Genomic DNA, 20,399 nt, shown 5'->3' on the forward strand with positions numbered 1-20,399 from the left:
TCTAAGAGGTTATTTTGTTCCTGTCGCTCATTTGTTGCATGTTTTCGGAGGATGTATTGCACAGTTCAGCTTGGTGTAGGTAGCAGGTAGCAGAGCCGGTCGTTGCCCAGGTACACAATACCACTACGCTGGCGTAGAAACCAATGTTCCCTCAAGAATCACAGTGTCTTGCCCTCTTCCAACAATGCGACAAACTCCCCAATCTTCCTCGTCCTGGTCTCTGCCCGTTTGGTTGTCACGAGCTTCATCAGAAAAGTATACCTCTTCGTCTTCCCCAGCCCCTCCCAGAACCCCTTTGCCTTGTCATTCTCCGCCAGCGCGGCGCCAAAGTCCTCGGGCATCTCCATCATGCTAGCCCCATCGTATGCCCTGTCCCAGCGTCCGTCTTCCTGTGCCCGCTTGACCTCTGCCAATCCTGCCTCTTCCATTCTTCCTGCTAGAGTCAAGGCAGCAACCTTTTGGACGTTGCGCTTGGACCACATGCTGTTCTTCCTTCGGGGGGTGAATCGCTGGAGGAAGTAGAGCGAGTCGAGGGCCTTGCGCTGGCCGTCGATCCAGCCGTAACAGAGAGCGCAGTCGATGGCTTCATCGTAGGAGATGGAGGGAATGTTGGAGTTTTTCTTGGAGATCTTGAGCCAGATTCCGAGGGGTGTTGTCGAATAGTTCGTGCCTAACCAGCTGGTGAAGGAGGCAGAGGTTGGGAAAGAGAGGGTTTCCGGGGTTGGGGTTAGCGGTGGAGTCTGAGCGGCGGTCGTCGTTTGTGGGGTTGGCATGGATGGTGGTTTTGCTGCTTCTGCTGCTGTTGCTTTGACCCGCGCGGGTGTCAGTTTGGGCAGAGCTGAGCTCGGTGTTGAGGCTTCAGCGACTGACTGAAGGGCTTTGGCTGCCGCGGAGCGACTTCGGGTCGACCTCATTTTCGGAACTGATGGATGATGAATGATGAAGAGAAGACGCGTTCGACAAAGCCAACAACTTGGGAGGCGCGTTGTGAGCACCCCGCGCCAAGGCCACATGTGTAAGTCCGGGGTCCGGGTTTCGGGTTAGGGTTTACGAGCATGTCATTACCCCTGAGCCCCTGACTCCACCTTTGTATCTGGGTGCCAAAGTAAACATGAGACTTAGGTTCCATCTCAAATCGATGGGAGAGGACTATCCGAAGATACCGAGCCATGATAACTAATCCAGAAACGATATGAGGACTGCGGACCAACTCCAACAGCTTCGGTAACCCCACTTGGCGATGTCGTGATTGTGCGCCATCGCCATTTGTCATCCATCCCGCCTTGTCATGAGAGATAAGTATGAGGATATCATGGGCTTTGAGAGCTCTTGAAAGGGCGTCCTCAACACTGATTATTATTTTATCTCTCTGGTAACGAAACAATCCTTTAACTCTTTCACCATGGCTACCCCGAAGAAGCAGCTGCACCTCACAGCGTTTATGCGCCCAGTCTCGCTCCATACAGGAGCATGGCGCTACCCCGGTGCTGTTCCCAATGCCAACTTTTCTCTCCCTCATCTCAAGTCCTTCATTCAAAAGCTCGAAGCTGCCAAGTTCGATGCCTTCTTCATGGCCGACCACCTAGCAGTCTTGAACATGCCCATCGAGGCCCTGCAGCGATCCCACACCGTCACCTCCTTTGAGCCATTCACTCTTCTGTCCGCACTGTCCGCTGTGACAGAGAAGATCGGCCTCGCGGCCACAGCCTCGACTACATACGACGAACCCTACCACGTCGCCCGCCGCTTCGCCAGCTTGGACCACCTCTCCTCGGGCAGAGCAGCCTGGAACATCGTCACGACCGGCAATCCGGAATCTGCCAAGAATTTTGGGTTGGATGAGCACGTGGAGCATTCTGAGCGGTACAAGCGAGCCAGGGAGTTTTACGAGGTTGTCACTGGGCTGTGGGATAGTTTCGCGGACGACGCGTTCGCCTCTCGGAGTCAGGAGTCCGGGATCTACTTTGATCCTTCCAAGCTTCACGTGCTCAACCACAAAGGGGAGAGTCTCAAAGTGAGGGGGCCTTTGAACATTGCGAGACCGGTACAAGGGTGGCCAGTGATTGTTCAGGCTGGGCAGTCGGAGCCGGGGAAACAGCTTGCCGCAGAGACGGCAGAGGTGGTGTTTTGTTCGCCGAGGGATATTCAAGGTGCGAAGGAATTGTATGAGGATATCAAGGGAAGGGCAGAGAAGTATGGCAGGAATAGGGACAGCTTGAGGATCCTGCCGGCCGCCTTGGTGATTGTTGGTGATACGGTTCAGGATGCCAAGGAGAAGAGGTTGAAGCTTGATAGCCTGGTTCATTATGATAGCGCGATTGCCTCGCTGTCCATTGCTCTTGGTAGCGATGCTTCAGGGTTCGATCCTGATGGTCCACTGCCAGATGATATTGCAGACACCAACGCCAGCAAGACTGGGAGAGCAGGGGTTATCAAGCTCGCAAGGGATGAAGGCCTGACAGTCAAGCAGCTTGCCCAAAGATATGGAGGGTATGCGGGGCTGGCCTTTGTTGGTACACCCCAGAGCATTGCTGACGAGATGGAGGAATGGCTGTCACAAGGGGCCGCAGATGGTTTTACTGTCACTTTCCCTTTTGTCCCCCAGGGAATAGATGATGTCACGCAGAGACTGGTTCCTGAACTTCAGAGACGGGGCTTGTTCAGAACTGAGTATGAGGGGAGTACTTTGAGGGAGCACCTTGGACTGTCCAGGCCGAACAATCGTTTCTTTACCTGAAACAATAATGCACGTATGAAAGGTCTTGCCTGATGGATAAATCCTTCAGTAATCAAATTTCCCACTTATGTCTGCCGTCAGTGGCTTTTGTTGAGAGCGGGGATCCGGCGGTTGAAGGCTGAAGCCCGGAATCTCGCGTCACCTGATGTGTAACGGCCTGTAACGATTTTCCCTTTTTCTTTGCATCCGCTCTTTGGCAATCTCTAATAAAGTTTAATCAAGGTTTGATACACCTTCAGTCAGCAAAATACCTCAAAAAGGAATGAACTTTTGCGTTTCTGCTCCTATCTACCAAACACTCCCGTCCTGATCCTCAGTCAACAGTTGAGTTTTATAACCATCGATTTGTGCAGGGCAACAAAATGTTGAAGCGCACAGCGGCCAGGCTCGAGTCGACCGGCAGCGAGTCCGCCAGCGGCGATACCCAACCCTCCCAACCCCCATCTGCCAAAAGACCCAAAACATCGAAAGACGATGATGGCACAACGGCAGGTCCTGGTCCATTCCGGGGTCTTTGCCTTCTCAACCTTCCAGTCGACATTCTGACCATCATCTGTCACTTCATCCAAGAGCAGGATACCGCACCACCTGCACCACCCGTGACTACCAGGACACCAGTCCAGAATGCCATTGCTATTACCCCCGGATCAGCATCGACGAAGTAAGCGCCCCCAAAACCAGTGTGGTTCAGCGGACAACCCTCGCTTTTGAACTTTGCTACGACTTGCAAGTATCTTCGAGCAGTTTCCACGCCAGTCTTATACCGCCCGATCAATCCCAGCCACGGTCTTGCATCTAATGACTATTCTCATGAAGCGAATTTGAAGAAGCTAGTGACCATGAGACCCCCATGGGAAGGATGCTGGACACTCTGCTAACATGGAGTTCTCTCAATTTCGTACTCTCATCTCACGCCCTGAACTGTGGCACCTGGTGCGCCACGTCAATATACGGGTCGGCTATGAGGGCAAGTGTGAGAAGCGCACCTCCTATCTTCAAGAAAAGTTTCAAGTTACCCACAAGAAAAGCCGACTCAGGTCTCTGTGGGAAAGTGATCTCGACCAGGATGATGAAGTGGCTCGCCGTAATCACCTAATGGCCCGGTCGACTTTTTATCGTCTGCTGCACGAGTACGACCTACCGTTAGAACCTTAGCTGTGCCCAAAGACTGGATGGGATATAGGTGTATCACGCCTCTGGCCATTCTCTGCCTCGCAAGACGGCTGCGTAGTGTCCGCATCATCCTCGACGCGGACTGTCAAGAACGAATCAATCCCCTTCCGAATGGAAACATCAGTGATGCCCAGGTCACCAATATTGTCCTCTTTCCTGATTTGGACACACTGCTTCTTGATGGTTCTTCTGCATACGATGCTCCACGGTCATGTCACCGTCCAGTCTTTTCCACTCGGGCACTACTACGGCTGGAACCCAAAGATACTCTTGCTGGTAGCCGCCATGCCCAGCCTGAGGTTTCTTGAGCTCCGAAGGTTTACGTCCAAGCGCGCCTGGGGTTCTCTTCGGTGTTCCGACCCAGCAGTAGCACTCCCCAAGACCCTTGTTTCCCTGACCCTGATGCACCCCGAAATCCTTCACAGGTACGCTCTCAACAGCATCCTCCGGTTTTGTCGTCATCTCACGAGACTTCGCAAGACGCTCATCGAGACGTGTAAAGCCCTCGAGGGCTTCATGCTTTACTATGTAGACGGGTTGTGGTAGGAAGATCCAGTCGCATTTTGGTGAAGACGTCTCCCGGAGGAGATTTCCTGCACTGAGGGCCGTCAAGCTGGTCAGCGGCGCGCCACCGGAAGGAATCAGCGGGTCGGGCCGGAACAAACTCTGGAAGAAGAACAACTACCAACCCTTTGCGGGCATTGGTGACACTACCCGCCCCGGAGCTGTTCAGAACTGGCGAGGTGAAGTTGATTGTCCAGGACAGACCAGGCGAGGATCCGGACAACGCCTACACGGCGTTTGAACGGGAGGTGGGTTGGTGGCCGTGAGAGGAGAGGAAAACATAGTCGCATCATAGGTGAGGGCAGTCTCGGACATAGCGCGCCAATAGCTGCAAGGCTATGATGTATGTAGGGGTCCTGTATGGACTGTGAAACAAGGAGAATTATTCAGACTGCATGAGGGAAAACAGATCAATCGTAACACAGAGACTTTGCATTGGATGGGCGGTAATTGTAATGGGCACGCGAGAACCTGTCTGTGGAGAAGTGATGTGCAGCATTCTCCCTCCCCCCCCGGCCCATAAGCCACCAACCCTGGTCCAGCTGGACTATAGACCTCGAATAGGGAATCACTGGAGTTCAACGCCCGGAGATGGCACATCGACAGTCCTCGCTGATTCTTGGCGAAGCTCCTCACCGAAGCCTCATACGACTGCAGTCATGTATGTATGCAAGGCACCTCTATCTCCAGTTCCCAGGATACCGGGGACGAAGAGTTCGCAAATCGCCGGATACAGAAACCCACGGCGGTATTCCGGCGATGTGAACCCTGAAACCAGAGGGTGTTCCTGGTACCAAGGATGACTTGCATCCTGTCTAATTTAGTTAAGGTAAGAGAGAGACGTCGTCCCAAAGACCATTTAAGGTAGTGGAGGGCAGCAAGTGCGGTATTTCTGCTAGGTGCGTTGACCTTTGTTCATCGCCAGAAAACATGGTAAGGCTCTCGGCGGTGAAGTGCTCGGTAACGGTTGTGGAACAGTGGTGACTTTCTGGGGCTGTCATTCGTTGGCGTTCGACATCTACACTGGTCTTGTCCGATGTAGCGCCGGCATATTTGGGGGCTACGGAGTACTCCTGGGTGAATGAGGCCCATGTGTTGCAGACACCGGTATGCACGGCACAAGGCGACCAGAGACGGGCGTCTGTTGGGAAGTCTTAGATGATGTGCTGGGAGCTGTATCAGCGGATCATGAACCTTTTTGATGACCATCTCAAACGGTGAAGCCGTGATTGGACAAGGAAATATGTCCGTTGGTGCGCGAGCTGCCTTTTCACATCAAGCGCGTCTGCCGGCACTTTGTTCGAGGCGACCCCACGCTCACCACTGTTTTCCGGGGCCCTGCTAGCACGGCTACAGGGGACGGGAGTGGCTGTTCGCCTGTTTCTGCTCCCGTCCATCTCCCAGCCCAACGGTCCTCAACTAGCCCAAGCAGGAGTCGCCTAATTCCCAATCATCACCAAACCCTCACTTTCCACTCTCGCCCGGGCCACCAGGTATGCCAAAATTTTGACAGCTACCACACCCGTCCTCCCGCTTTCACCGCCAAGCCATTGACAACTACATCATTTTGTGGGGCTCAACCATGCCGGGTACATGCATTTGAGCATTTCCTCAGGGGGCCTCCCAGGAGACAACTACCACTTTCCACAAATTTTGATATGTTGTCTTGTGTGTGACTCGACGCTAGGACCAGTCAAAGGTACCTTCAACGCCACCACCTTCACAGCCGCCGAAGATGTCTGGTCCACGAAGCCGATTCAAGGATGGCCAAGGCCGTTTCGGTATGCCGTCTTATCGAGATGAGGCCTAATCAAGCCAGAGAGAAGCTCTCCAGAGTCCGACATGTCCCGTTTGGTTGTGGAGGCTCTGTTGGAAACAGAGGTATAAAGATGGACAAATATGCCATACCAGACGAGATAGAATGTGTAAGACACCTCCAGCCCAGTATCGGTTTCTAGGCCAGCCCATCTCACCATGGCAGACTACAACAACCCGTACGAGGACGGTCAGGAGGGGTGGGACCAGGGGTACTCGGACCAGCAGTACTTGAACCAGCAGTACTCGGGTACTAACATTCCCCGTACGACTTACATCGACCAGACCGCCCTCACATCTCTTGCCGCCAACGCAGGACCTTCGTACCCATATCTCTCTACAGGTTCAGCTAGCCACGACGACCCAGGGTCCTACATACCGCCTCACCCTGGTCTCGCCACTCAACCCTGGGACATGGGACCATACCAAGTATGGACAACATCATCCTTACCTCCCACTACTACTTATACCATGACATCCGGCGCTTTCTCTGACCCCACTGTCACCGGCTTCCCGGACATTGCTCCCCTCTCAGACAGCTTGCCTCCCATCCCTGAGCAGTACGTTGTCCGCCGTTCACACTTTCTTTGCAAGATCAAGACCACTGACCCTCAAATATCAGACAGCTCGTGGAGTACCAGAGCGGCTACGACTACTCCTACGGCCAAGCTCCTCCTCGAGAACCCAGCTCATCCCCTTCCCAACTCAGATGTGACATCTGCAACGAGAACTTTGCAAATCAAAAGAACTGGGACCGTCACCTCACCTCTGAGAAGCACCTCAGCAACGTCGGTGAGGACGACCCCGACGTCCCAAAGTACAGATGCGCATGCACCTACTCGGTAGCTCGGAAGGACAACTACCGCCGGCACCTCAAGCACTGCGCCTTTCGTATCGACTTTGCCTATGTCTGCACCTGTGGGGAGCCCACTCAGGACAAGGAGTATCATGAGCAGCATATCGACAATTGCGGACGCAAGAGACATAAGAAAGGGCACAAATGGTAGAATTTGGTTACCTACCTATTCTATGGAATAAGAGGTGGCAGCTCTGGAGCGGTCGATTTCATTTTTGTTTTCGTTTCACGGCTTGGTCTCAAGATTTTGGTCCCCACGGACTCGAGAACGTCAGTCGCTTCAGTTACAATTTCCCTTTTCTTTTCGATTACGGTACCTATCAGCACACGACTTTTATGATGACTTACGACAATTTTTTTTCCCTTTCGAGACGTATTCATTTTATTTTTCATTTGTTACACGAGACGAGAGTGCCCGGGCATTTATGAGTTGGAAAGGAGGGGGGAGGGGGGAAAGAGCTGTTCGGCGAGCAAGGGACTAATGAGGAGGAGGCGAATGGTACCATTTGAATGTCTATTAACATGTTTTCCTTTTTTCTTTTCTTTCTCCAATAATTACAATCGCTTTCCCACCCCATCAACCATGACAAGTGAAAAACCCCCCCCGACTAACCCCTAAAATACCTCCCCTTATTCACCACCGGCGCCTCAGTCCTCTTCACAGCACCACCGGTCCACTTCTGCGTAACCGTACTCCTCACCACAACAACCGGCGTCCCATCCGCCCGGCTCATCATCTGCTGCTGCTGCTCATGCCCCACCGGCCTCGCCTGAGGCGCCACCGTCGGCCCAGGAACCACATACCCCGTCAAGCTCGTCGACACATCAATCAAAATCCCCTCGTCCGTCTCCTTGTAGAACCCCCTCGCATCGAAACTGTCCAGCTTGAACGGTTGCGGGACCGGCACAGCCGGCACAGGCGCCTCCACCCAAAGGTTCATACAAACCGGGTAATTCTGCGCGCCTCCCTTGTTCTTGGCAAAGTGAAGCGCGATGATCTCGTGACGGAGGACATAGGGTCCCGGCTTCAACCCACGCGGGATCTCCACCTGCCACGAGTTATTCCTCGCGATCATCACGTCCGTCGCCCACTTCCCCGCCGGACTTCCCCATGTCCCTGGCTCTCCCGGCACGAGGACAGGGTCGGAGTCGTCGAGCTTGGTCCAGCGGAGGTTTGTCTTGGAGACAGATCCGCACCCGTCAGCGGTGTTGAGGCAGGGGGCGATGTAAGCCAGCACCGGGCCGACGTGGCCGATCGGCCAGCCGTTCCACTGGATGTGAACCTTTTCCCCCGCCCGAACGGGGGCGTGGGCCGAGGGGGGAGCGCCGGACTTGTGGCAGATGATCTCGGCGGAGGCGTACTCTGCCGGGCCGACGTAGCCGTCGTCAGCGTTGGAGGAGGACCAGCCTACCCGGTTGGGGAAGTTGGCAATGTTGGGGCGGGGGTCGAAGCCGTTGTAGAGCACGCCGTTGACGAGGATGTGGGCGAGGTGGGAGTGAGCCAAGGCTTGGGAGGCTGCGGCTCCCAAAAGGAGGAGGGAGGTCGAAAGGGAGGGCATGCTGTCAGATTATGCAGGTTGCCGGGAGCCGAAAAATAATCAACAGCAGGAAAAGGGGGGGAAGGGATGGGAATAAAAGATGTGAGCTATAGGGTTCAGTCCTTTGAGAGTGAGCTGACCAGGCGGCTATTGTTGGCGGCAAGTGGACAAGACAGCCCAGCCTGTTGTGTTGGGATGACAAGCAAATCCAGATATTGGGGTGCAGAGGCGGTTGATATTTATCCTTATTGGAGACAATAACATGATGATCTGGAGCTGGCTTGCCGAGTTGGCTCCGCATGATCGTTCTGCTAAGAGATTCAAATTGCATCTCACGCCTCTTCCCGTTCCCTGTTGCAGAGGAAGAAGGCACGGTTCGGCCGTAATGCGGTCTCTTGCCGTCTTGTCGATGATGAAGCCTGGTTGCTGGGATCCATCGTGGTGTTTGTTCTGTCAGGGGTCCACTTACACAGTGGGTTGCCAACATTGTACATGGAAAAAGACCATGGTGTTTGCTCTGCAATGCCTCTTTTGGGAAAATGCAAGGTTAGGAACCAAGGACCGAGGACTCCCGCCGATCTCCTCACCGAATCCTCACCTCATGATCCAAAACAATGAATCCTTGAGACGTTGCAGACACCAACAAAGAGAGAAATAGTGATGATCCGGCAGGGAGGGGCAGAAAAGACTTGTCACGGAAGGGAGCGTTGCGTTATTTGTCCAATTCAGTTAGTGTCATTTGTCCCATCTGCCACGCCGGATAAAACGTCTCTTGTTCTTCAGGCTTGAATGGGCCGGTAGTCATGTGTGGATCCGCGGATCAACACACCCACGCCGCTGTTTTCTGGGGAATGTGGGGCTCGAATTCATCTATCTGAGATGCTGCTTGTTAGTTACCTGTTCCGTGTTTGAGGGTTTTCAAATGATGTACAAAATGCGGCAGATTCTCTCGGCGGGGAAATACCCACTGCAGTTGAGCTAGTTTTCTTTTTGATTTTGATTTGGAGTCATTCGTTCAACTATACGCTCGAAAAAGTTTCTTCGGTCTTGGAATCGATATCCAGTCCCTGCACCCTGTCCCCCACGCATACTTCCTCACCCCCATGGAACACACCTGACAACGGTTCTGGAATCTGTGCCGCTAATGGAAATGCACATCATTGACCGGTCTCTCTCAAAGGATGCGGCACAGGAGACCTATTGCCAAGTCGGGGAACTGTCCAGGGCAGCCTTAGTAACCCATCGCTTGCATGGTGCCAATCAGGAAGCCAGGCACAGGGGGGCCGACAACGACCTTATGGGTACCAAACCTGACCTCACTCATGGTGAACAAGGGGACCCGAGTGAATGGGATCCAGGTCCAGACCTGCTTCCATGCCATCACTGTTGATCTCTCGAAAACGACATCAAATCCGCATCAAGTCAGAAATTTTTGTTGGTTGTTACTCATTTCTTGGTACCCATCCTCACTTGATCCTGTTTCGCCCTCTCTGTCCTGTCTCCATTCCCCTGACATCAACCAAGAATTCACCTACCTGGCGAGACCCTGCAAACCTGTCCCTCAACATGCCGGCCCCAACGGACATTTTCACTCTTGCCTCTAACCCCAGCCACGTGGTGGGCGTGGTATTCCGGTTTCCAAGCAATGACCAGTGCGGTTCACCAACATGGATCCAAGGATGCCATGCCATCCAACCTCCCTCCCAGACCTCCCTCACCGAAACCTCGTATCCCCTCACCTCCCCACCTACCACCCCAACCAACCAGCCAAAAACCCCGAATCTCCGCTTGCGTAACAACGGAAAGGCCCTTCCCTTCCAGTTTCATGCCCGCCAAAGTTCCACAACATATCGGGCTTATAGTCGGCTTCCGTTCGCGGGAGTCGGTGCGTTCTAACCCGTGTGGCTTGCCTGGGCGTGGTGTGATCCCGAACGCCTCGAGAGATGTGGCTTTCAAGGGTTTGGTCCCTGGGAGATGGCTGACCGAGATAGTATCGAGACTGGTTTTGAATCGATAGACGCGGTGGGAAGGGCCGGAAGACCCGGTTCACCGTTCAAAGCACGCCGAACAACATCCTTTGTGAGCCAAGAAAGGAAGATGCACCTAGGCAGTCAAGAGTTGGCCGCCTTTAAGACCACCCCAGGCCAAATTCGCAAAGAGATCTTGTTCAGCACTCCGCTGGAAAGAAAGTAGGAACCGTACCAAAAGACAAAGAACCAATCTATTGTGCTTTCAAGTTTGAAACCAAGAACAGAAAAATCCATTAAGCTAAATAATTAAATCATTAAACGCCATATGCTTGTGTCAATCCCAAGTTCCCAACCCCGTCTTCCCAGCCCCTCCTATGGTCGACGAGCTGCCCCAAACGTTACCCAGAATATATACAAGCCCACCCCCCCCCTTTCCACAACCATCACATGGTCAAAATATCATATCATCCGAAGCGAAAGCCTTTTGTTTGTAATCCCCCTTTTGTGTGTCCCTCCTTTCATACATACCATCCACTCTCCGTCATATCTTACCACCTCCAAGAACAAAACAAAAAGTAATGCACAATATACAAATTATACCCATTCAGTATCAACAACGGCAGCGTGTGATACCAAGGAAAGTCATTCTTTAACCTGTACGTCACCGCGCTAATCACACCGCCAATCGTCAGTATCGTCCAGAACCAACAGAGCAGCCTCATGTTTCTAAACTTGTTGCTCTTCTTGTGCGCCTTCTTGTCGCCCGACGCCGCCCAGAGGAGCTCAATCCCAAACAGGCGGTCTTTGATGGCCGTGAGGTAGGCGTACGACTGGACTATCATGACGTGCTGGACGTTGAAGCCGTATTTGGCCTTGGCCCAGAAGCGGAAGAGCAGGGAGCCGTAGATGATGGAGGGGATGGCGAAGGCGAGGTTGTAGTACTTGAACCATTCGGGGCGGAAGATGAGGAGGAGGGTGCCCGGGATGGGGGAGATGAAGATTCCGAGGGAGACGGCCGAGTAGTAGAGGAGACCTGTTGATGTCAGCATTGATCGCAGTAAAGGGATGGGAAAACGTCGAGGGTAAACACACCACAGAGATAGCAAACCTTCTGAATGAAGGAAAGGTTCGAAGTCCAGAAATGCTTGGTCGTCAGGAGCGTCGTGCTGCCTCTGGCCCAGCGCATCTGCTGCGAGAAAAAGGAGCGTGGGGTGTTGGGGCAGATGCCCGTCGCCAAGCAGAGAGGCACGTACTTGACCTTCCAGCCGCGGTCAACAGCACCGAAACTGCATCTGGTTAGCCCCACTGTCATCTCCCGTCAACAGCCAGAGCAGTCAAGACTCACCCAGTATGAACATCCTCCGAAAACCCAATCTCGGCCGTCCCTCCCACCTCGACCAGCGCCTCCCTCCTGTACACGGCATTGCTCCCCACACAAATCGACGCACCCCATTTGTTCCGGTTCACCTGCACCACGCGATAAAACAACTCCTGCGTCGCTCCTGCACCCTGCTCAACCCAAGTCTGGTCATCGGTCACCCTGAAAAACTGCGGACTCTGGATGATAGCCGTCTTGGGATCCGCCATGTGCTCAACAACAAGCTCCTTGAGGAAATCGGGACGAGGGCAGAAATCAGCGTCAAAGATGGCAAAGAACTCCCCCTCCGTCCTGGTAAAAGCCCACCGGAGGTTGCCCGCTTTGCGCAGCCTTGGGCGGTCCTCACGGACAATGTAGTTGAAGCCGTACTTCTCTGCCAGAGCCTTGATGGCCGGTTGGTCACCATCGTCAAGGACATAAACCTTGAGCTTTGCCGCGGGCCAATCAAGCTTGATGACGTGCTGGTAGGTGTTCTCGATAATCTCCAAGGGCTCAGAGCAGCAAGGCAGGTAGACATCCACCGTCGGGGCAGTCTCATCGTTGATCGGGTACTTCTCGACCAGCTCCCGGTGGCCCTTGTAGTCCCAATCCTTGCCAACCACACCGACAAAGTACGAGATGATGAGGTAGACGTTGAGGAAGCCGACAAAGACACCGTACCAGGCGAAGATGGGCGCGCAGACGGAGAAGAGCCACATGCCAGCCGAGAGGGTGAAGAAGGAAAAGAGGCCAAAGATGTAGAGCGGGATGCGGTTCGTGTGCAGGTACATCATCTTCTCCTCGTCGGTTGGGCCGGTGGGGAAGACCAAGCCTGGTTCCTCCCTTGGGCAGTAGGTCTCCCGGAAGCGTTCATAGAGACGCTTGAATGGATTCCTGGATTTCTTTCTGGGCGTAGCGGCTGTCTCCTCGCCGGCCTTCTCCGCGTCAGTAGAAGAGAAAGCAACAGGCTGGGTGCCCTTCTCAACGTCAGCACCGGCCTTTTCATTGAACACTTCCTCCTGTGGTAAAGCGGCAGTCTGCTGAACATGTTAGTATCTGGTTCAACCTTGAATCAGGAAGCAGATTGCTTACGATTGTCTCCCCCTTGATTGTTTGTGTTGGGGGCGGCCGTGTCAGTGCTCTTGCAGGAGGGGTGACATCGGCAACGGGGAGGTCCTGAGTTGGCCAGCGTTAGTACATCGCACGGCGATATTAACCATGGTTGCACTTACTCCAGATGTCCTCCTCGAAGACGCACTCTGTGCTGACGAGTCCACATCTGATGGGTCTCTGAAAGGATCTGGAGTGGCCAGGCTTAAACTGGAACTTGGGGTCTCTGGTATCCCGGGCCGAAGCTGATCCTGACGAGGCGCCATCCCGATCTATAGCTGCGCCTGTATCGGCAGCGAGGCTGGAAAGGGGAAGGGAAAGAAAGAAAAGACTGGTCGTGGAGAGGACGACCGACCACGCAGGTGGGAAAGATCGAAAGGGAAAGAAGAACACAAGAGAGAGACTTGCAACCCAGACGGAGAAAAGAACGACCGTGTGAGGTGTGCAACGCACGACAAGGCCACGATATAAGACGAGCAGCTTCACGGGGGACAGGCCGGCTGCTTCTCTTCACCGATCTGTGATCCAAGACGGCGGACAGTTGCGGTGACGTTTGCTCGGTACGACGCCGGCAGTGGCTGCCAGACGATCTCGCCGAAGAGGGAAGACACTATTGAAGCTGAAGAGCTAGGGGGGGGTAAAAGATACCATCCCACGCCTGCTCAAAACGGAGGGCGATCGCTTGATAGGGGAAGTGACGTGGTCCCTGGGCCCTGGCCCGTAGAGAAAGAAGCGCCAACCTAAAATGGTGGCCCGCTACACTTCGGCAAAAGAAAACAACGGGCAGGACAGACGGCCGGTACGAAAGAGAAAAGAGACATGCAGCAGAAGAACACAAAGAAAGAAAAACATGAGATGGAAATTCTGCGGAAATTTCGACACACTGCGGAAGGGCTGCGGGACGTGAACATGGGGCCACTGCAGGTACCCATTAGCCAGGATGTGGATCCGCGAAGGCTAGACTTTCTGATTAGACGACGTTATAATAGTACAGCACCAGCACTTCCGATGATCGACATGTTCAACACTACCAACCATGTCCATGACCATGATGCTGCTCGAGTGTCTGGGGCGGCCCGAGCAGCACCTGACTTGGACTTGGGAAGCTCCTCGGGCGGCAGTGTTGGGGCTGCTCCGGTGTCGAGCACCATATCGAAGTCCGTGGCCGAAAAGGTGACATTTTCCACAGAACGGAATGCTTCTGATCCAAAAGCCACCACGCCGACAAACGAGCCAGCTGAGACAAGGCCTTCGCGCCAGAGGTATTGCAAAAGGGGCGAGACCTCTGCCGAGAAGCTCAGCGCGTTTCCCTCGGCCACCCACGAGAATACGTTGGTACCTCTCTGGTTTTTTCCGTAGTACAAGGTGCTAGGGCAGCCACGTTAGCGGGAATTTGTAATGACTGGCCGACTGATGAGTGAGTCCAAACAAAAACAACATACAAGTCCACATTGCCCAAGGTGAGACTTATGCGAGGTCTGTTTTCGTTCCATCCAAGAGGCTGCGCATGTCCAAATCTCCCGAGCCAAATCATGATTTCCGTCTCGGCCATGGTTTCCTTGACAGACTTGTCCGCATTGCGATCGGCAAACATGTCGAAGGCCACATTGGCCGTCACGTCAAGGTCGGCCAAGGCTGAGGTATCAACACTCAGTCTCGGTGCCGGTGTCGATCCCGCCCCCATGGACCATTTCCCTGTCAGATGCATTGCCGAGATGTTGGATAGCGTGACGGGGAGAGCCGGGGCTGTCAGCTTAACGTGGGGGTAGGAGTGCACCGTATCCGCCGCCGAGGGCCATTTCCAAGTGGCATCAAAGGCCGGCGGTGAGTCTCGAACCTGGGAATCCTGGTCAGCCCTGAGAACCGTGATAGCCAGTCAGGTGGGTGGGGGGGAGAGACAAGACAAGACACGGGGCCAAGACTCGGGGGCGGGAAGGGGAGTAGGGGAAAAAGCAGGAATCCGCTCACGTACCGACATGCACTGAAAGCCCTGGCCATCAGGATTCCACGCGTTTGGAACATCTGGTGTCGAGTGAGCCGTGCTTGCTCACTGTCGAGGGGATCTGATTGGGTACTCACATATCAACTCGCCCGATCGGCTCGTATAAGTCTTTTGGTTGCAGACGGTTGCATCGTACGAGCCAGAGCTTGCAGAAGTCTGTTTGATGCATAATAGAACCAGGACAATTGCGTGGCCCAGGCACTGCATCGTGTTGACGGAGTGTAACTCGGGGCAAATGGGCGCGGTTGTCGTGGATGTTCCAGGTTGTCAGAGATGTCAGGGAACAGGACAGTGCTCCGTACTGATAAAGCAGGGCCAAGCTGACACCGGGCTCTCTGCGTCCCCCGGCCGTCCTCGCATGCCACCGTGATGCACACTGCCCAGCCCGCTAGAGACCCAGACAGACAGGTCCAATCAGCCCCAGCCGCAAGATTGATCTGGCGCGCACCACTGGCGGATGTTCCACTGCTTTCAAGCGCTGTCGGGCTCAGGGGCGACGCAACACACCTCGGGTTGGCCCCTGCGTGTTACGGAAGCTGCTGGGTGCTACAGCAGGCGCCACCACGAGCTACTACACATAAACGCCCCCTCTCCCGTGCCGAGTCCGGCACGAGGTAAGCCAGGAACATGAGACTGCAAAGAAACCTACAGGTAGACAGAGAGACCTTTCGTCCCTCCTCTCAAGTCCAGCCTGATGGCCCACGGCTGTCGGTTGCGATTGTGGAATAGTAGGATTCGCCCGTCAGCAGGGAGAAAAAGCCGCCATTTGCCTCGACAAAATGCTCAGATCGACAACACTATCTGTGATATTGCCAAGTCATCCCAGTAAAGCCCGCCAAGAGATGTTGGGCCTGGAGATCCGAACCCCTGAAAAGCCAATGGCATGTCGCGGATCGGCAAACCAAGATAGGCGGCCTGAGCCGCACCAGCCCAGCACGGGATAGTGATCGTCTGGCAGACGCCAATGGACGCCAATGGCGCCATCAAATAAGTGCTCTGGCACTACTGGACAATTCCTTTTTTCTCTTCCCAGTCCATCTCACCTCGAGTTTGTCGGTGGCTTTTATGCCAAGACGGAAATCTTGGTTGTCTCATGAGACAGCACACCCGCGCAATTCCCCAGGTCGGGCCTTTCGGGCAACACCATGTACGGTACAGAATACTTCCCCGAGAGATAACGGGTCAATGCATCCGAGCTCAGACGCCAACTGCAGCCAGCATCTGGCTTGGGTCTGCCGACACTTCAGCAGCCATCGAGATCCTTGGACCTTCCGTTTGTATTCTGGCCTGTCCGAAAGAGGAAGCGAAGGTGCTATGCCGGACAGACTCATCCGGGAGACAGGATTATCAGCACTGGGAGCGGTGACTTGGTGAGGGTGATGGCATCGGCGTTTCCTTGATCCAAGGCTGCCTGTTGACGATGATCTCGATAGCTGAGATCTGTTTGCTCCAGGGGTTCGAGGAAAGGGGCCCGCAACGGCGTGGGTAGGCATACACAGCATTAGTCCGGAGGTGTGTCTTGACCAATGTTATTGCTGGCGTTATTCCGATGGGCAGAGAAGGACCGCCATTGACGTACTTGCTGGGTGTGATGGTATATATGTTCATCCTTTGATCATGCCGAGCTTTTCGCGCCGAGAATTCTTCACTTCGTCTGCTGCATTGTATTACCAAGACGACTCTTGAAGAACCATAGGTCCTGCAGCAGAAAGCCTTTTTGCCTGAGCCGCCGAAACACGGAAGCCAAAGCTGCCCATGGACGCCTCCAGCTCACCAGCAAGGCCCAAGATGCCCCCTCGACTTCCGAGGTCGTTACCAAGCTCACACTCGATAGCGTCGACCTTTAGTCCGGGGAGCTCGACACCAGGATCATGGACAGTGAGCCCGTGGAATCGAGATACACCAGACACCTCGCCTCCCAGCTCCGACGCTGGCTCTCCTAAGCTCCAGGCCAAACAAGCAGATGATAGTGGGAGGATCTCTCCGGTGGAGGGCTCACTCGACGGGCAGCCGCGTTTTGGGGTCGTACGCAGTATCTGCTTCGTCGGCGCTGGTTTCGTCGGTATGTCGTTGCCTATCCCCGCTGTTTGGGACCCATTGAGACTGACATGTTGACAGGAGGACCGACGGCTGCTGTCATTGCCTACCACAACCCACAGATCCAGGTCAATGTCGTCGACCTTAACGAGGAACGAATCAAGTCATGGAACTCGGCCCATCTTCCCATCCACGAGGATGGCCTGCTCAAAGTGGTACGAACGGCACGAGACGGCGCGCTGGACAAGACACTGGTACTGCCCGGACTGCCCAGGGCTATCGAATTGAAGCAACGGCAGCCCAACTTGGTATTCTCGACCCGTGTGGTGGACGCTATCGAGGAAGCCGACATCATTTTCATCTGCGTCAACACGCCCACAAAAACACACGGTATTGGCGCGGGTTCCATGGCTGATGTGAGCGCGATTGAAAGCGCAACGCGGACTGTGGCCAAGCATGCCAAGGAGGGAGCCATCGTTGTTGAGAAGAGTACTGTTCCATGTGGAACCGCACAGATGATCCAGGATATTGTGAGTCGCTGCCATGTAGTCTGAACCGGAAGCAGTTTGCTGACTTGAAAACACAGCTTCGATACTACCGGCCAGATGTCGAGTTTGAGGTGCTTTCCAACCCTGAATTCCTAGCCGAGGGCACGGCTGTGGAAAACCTCATGCACCCTGACCGAATTCTTATCGGTAGTGCCCAGACACTTGCAGGTCTCCGTGCTGCCGCCGTTGTCAAGGACGTGTACGGAGCTTGGGTGCCTGCGGCTCGCATCGTGACTGTCAACACCTTCAGCAGTGAGCTGGCCAAGCTTGTGGCAAACACCATGCTTGCTCAGCGTATCAGCAGTGTCAATGCAGTCAGCGCCATGTGCGAGGAGCTTGGGCTTGGAGCAGACGTCGAAGACGTCAGCCTCGCCATTGGAAAGGACGCACGACTGGGTTCCAAATTCCTCCAGGCTGGCGTGGGATTTGGGGGCTCCTGCTTCGAAAAGGATATCCTCAACTTGGCCTATCTTGCAAGGGAGCTCCATCTTGATGTGGTGGCCGACTACTGGCTTGCTGTGCTGAGAATGAATGAAGACCAACGGCGGCGCTATGCTCGCAATGTTGTGCGCGAGCTCAACGGGTCACTTCGAGGGAAGAAGATTGCCATCCTAGGATTCGCCTTCAAGGATGGTACTAATGACACGCGCAACAGCATTGCTGTTCACGTCATCAAAGATCTGGCCATGGAGATGCCGCGCGAGATTGCCATCTTCGATCCCGGCTGTGCGTCGGCCGAGATCCGTGAAGAGGTCGAGAAGGCGGGCTTGACCGCAAGCCAGCTCGAGCGCATCAAGATCTTGACCAACTGGAGGGATTGCGTCCAGGAAGCAAGTGCCGTGTGTATCCTGACACAGTGGAAACAATTCCGGGGCCGCAAGCTTGGCTCGGCCACGTCTAGCAACAAGAAGGCACGGAAACTGACAGCTGACTGGGCGACAAGCTGTGTGGCAGACAAAGCTGATATCAGCGAAATGGACATCTTGGCACTGGAGGAGCTCGTGAGAGACAAGTCGTCGGCGACAACCGGTGATGACCCATTGGAAAGACTGGCACCGCTTGCGCCCTGTCCCGAAGAGTGTTCACATTGCCGCATCGAGAGCGCAGAGGCTCATGATCAGGAGCCAGTGGACTGGGCTGAGGTGGCCGGCATGATGCAGGAGCCGCGCTGGGTGTTCGATGGGCGGAATGTGGTGAACAGGCTGGAGCTCCAGAGTCTTGGTTTTAGAGTGAGGGGTATCGGAAAGGGTTTTTGAGGATGGAAAATGGGTAATGGTAGATATCAGGACGGGAGTTTGGCGTCATCCCCATGTTGTAATTGCGTGTGAATTCTTCTTGTATATCGGGCTTTTAATCGGTTTTGGTTGTTGAAATTGAAGGATAGGTTCCGGGTTTGCGATGGCAGCTTTGGGTGCAGGGTTCAGGGTGCAGAGTGATGTCGGGTTAGAGTTGAATTGGGGTAAGCTGTTAGTGCAATACTGAGCTGTTCGCTTAAAATTAGTGCCGTGGGCTGTCCCAAATTAACAGTGCGCTCCCGCCCATCCCCCTGCCCGTTCTGTGCTTGGCAAGTCCTTCAGCCCGATCCCGTCTCAACAACCTCACCAACGGGCAGTCTCGATACGTTTCTCCGGGCAGTGTTTGTAAACAGCAACTGCCGCTCCGAATATCGCTAGCCCACCGTGTTATCAATTTGACACGACATCTTCACAGCTTGACAATACCCCATGGCAATCTGGTGCAAGCTGCCGACTGCCGTCGAAAATGCCCAGCCAGATAAGCGACCAGAACAGCCGGCCGGGTGGTCTGTCTGTCAGAGACCTAGAACCACCTGTTACCAACAGCAACAACACCTCAGTCTGTAACCCGGGGCATGGTAACAGGTCACACCAGCATCCCACTGAATAGGCATTCATATGCCGCGATAGCATTGGGCTCCAGTGGAGGCGTACAGGGCCGCCTCCAGTAATAACGTTCCCCGACTTTCCATATTGGTGTTGACATGTTTCGACAGCCGTCGCGCCACGATGGTTCGGCCGATACGCCCGGCATTCCCGCCGATGCATCTTCCCGTGGCTAAAAGCAAGAGCCTCATTGTGCTTCCACGACCACAGCCGAACGTAAGAGCCCCGAACGCAAGCTATGGACAACATCTGCTATTTTGTACCTTGGCTAGGCTTCCATCGGGGAGAAAAAAGGGTAAGGAGATGTGTCACGACGTCAAGGGACAACCCAAGAAGGACAAGCAAGGCTATCTTGACCGAAACGCATCACCAGATCATCTCAACGTTGGCATGACGTGTAACTTAGCAGATGGCTCTCTCGTGTTCGAACACATCTGCCCTGTTATCTGAAGGCTCATCAGTGGAACTCGGTGGCAAACTCGGCCAGAGGGAACCAAATATTGGGGGTGTATAGATGGCGACGATCAACTACACTCTCTCGGGGCAGGCTTGGCAGGGTCCAGCAGGAGTGCAATATTTTTACGAGTCTCAAGACGACTCCTGGTGTTTCTTTATCACGTCGGATGATACAAGAGAGTGTTGGCCTTGGCCTAGGTTCGCAGATGATAGAAGTTTCTGGCTTCGTTGGAGGCACTTTTGCCAAGTCGACCTAGCCAAGCCCACCTCAACTGTCTTCTCGCGCTGTCCGAACAAAGCACAGCAGAAAGCATCGCATGCTGTGCTGCTGTTCT

At 54.3% G+C, this 20,399-nt stretch overlaps 7 protein-coding genes across 7 annotated transcripts; 3 read left to right on the forward strand and 4 right to left on the reverse strand.

Annotated features, from left to right (window-relative positions):
* Positions 1-158: 158 nt before the first annotated feature.
* PODANS_7_3410 (uncharacterized protein) lies at positions 159-1,040 on the reverse strand (the record flags this gene model as incomplete). Its single annotated transcript, XM_001907641.1, has 1 exon — positions 159-1,040. A coding segment is annotated over one exon (882 nt), but the record flags the coding sequence as incomplete, so codon positions are not given.
* Positions 1,041-1,402: 362 nt separating this feature from the next.
* Positions 1,403-2,737, forward strand: PODANS_7_3400 (uncharacterized protein; the record flags this gene model as incomplete). Its single annotated transcript, XM_001907642.1, has 1 exon — positions 1,403-2,737. One exon carries the CDS (start codon positions 1,403-1,405, stop codon positions 2,735-2,737), a length of 1,335 nt encoding a protein of 444 aa, XP_001907677.1.
* Positions 2,738-6,448: 3,711 nt separating this feature from the next.
* On the forward strand, positions 6,449-7,296 carry PODANS_7_3393 (uncharacterized protein; the record flags this gene model as incomplete). The annotated part of the gene is made up of 2 exons (XM_001907643.1): positions 6,449-6,849; positions 6,912-7,296. The coding sequence occupies 2 exons, from the start codon at positions 6,449-6,451 to the stop codon at positions 7,294-7,296; spliced, it is 786 nt and encodes a 261-aa protein (XP_001907678.1).
* Positions 7,297-7,753: 457 nt separating this feature from the next.
* On the reverse strand, positions 7,754-8,704 carry PODANS_7_3390 (uncharacterized protein; the record flags this gene model as incomplete). The annotated part of the gene is made up of 1 exon (XM_001907644.1): positions 7,754-8,704. One exon carries the CDS (start codon positions 8,702-8,704, stop codon positions 7,754-7,756), a length of 951 nt encoding a protein of 316 aa, XP_001907679.1.
* Positions 8,705-11,201: 2,497 nt separating this feature from the next.
* Positions 11,202-13,386, reverse strand: PODANS_7_3380 (uncharacterized protein; the record flags this gene model as incomplete). Its single annotated transcript, XM_001907645.1, has 5 exons — positions 11,202-11,686; positions 11,746-11,939; positions 11,999-13,047; positions 13,103-13,186; positions 13,243-13,386. The coding sequence occupies 5 exons, from the start codon at positions 13,384-13,386 to the stop codon at positions 11,202-11,204; spliced, it is 1,956 nt and encodes a 651-aa protein (XP_001907680.1).
* Positions 13,387-14,100: 714 nt separating this feature from the next.
* PODANS_7_3370 (uncharacterized protein) lies at positions 14,101-15,329 on the reverse strand (the record flags this gene model as incomplete). The annotated part of the gene is made up of 4 exons (XM_001907646.1): positions 14,101-14,488; positions 14,563-14,957; positions 15,093-15,142; positions 15,200-15,329. 4 exons carry the CDS (start codon positions 15,327-15,329, stop codon positions 14,101-14,103), a joined length of 963 nt encoding a protein of 320 aa, XP_001907681.1.
* A 1,581-nt stretch (positions 15,330-16,910) lies between these two features.
* On the forward strand, positions 16,911-18,963 carry PODANS_7_3360 (uncharacterized protein; the record flags this gene model as incomplete). Its single annotated transcript, XM_001907647.1, has 3 exons — positions 16,911-17,091; positions 17,133-17,689; positions 17,746-18,963. 3 exons carry the CDS (start codon positions 16,911-16,913, stop codon positions 18,961-18,963), a joined length of 1,956 nt encoding a protein of 651 aa, XP_001907682.1.
* Between the last annotated feature and the right edge of the window lie 1,436 nt (positions 18,964-20,399).

Source organism: Podospora anserina, chromosome 7, assembly GCF_000226545.1.
Source record: "Podospora anserina S mat+ genomic DNA chromosome 7, supercontig 1".
Taxonomy (NCBI): Eukaryota; Fungi; Ascomycota; class Sordariomycetes; order Sordariales; family Podosporaceae; genus Podospora; species Podospora anserina.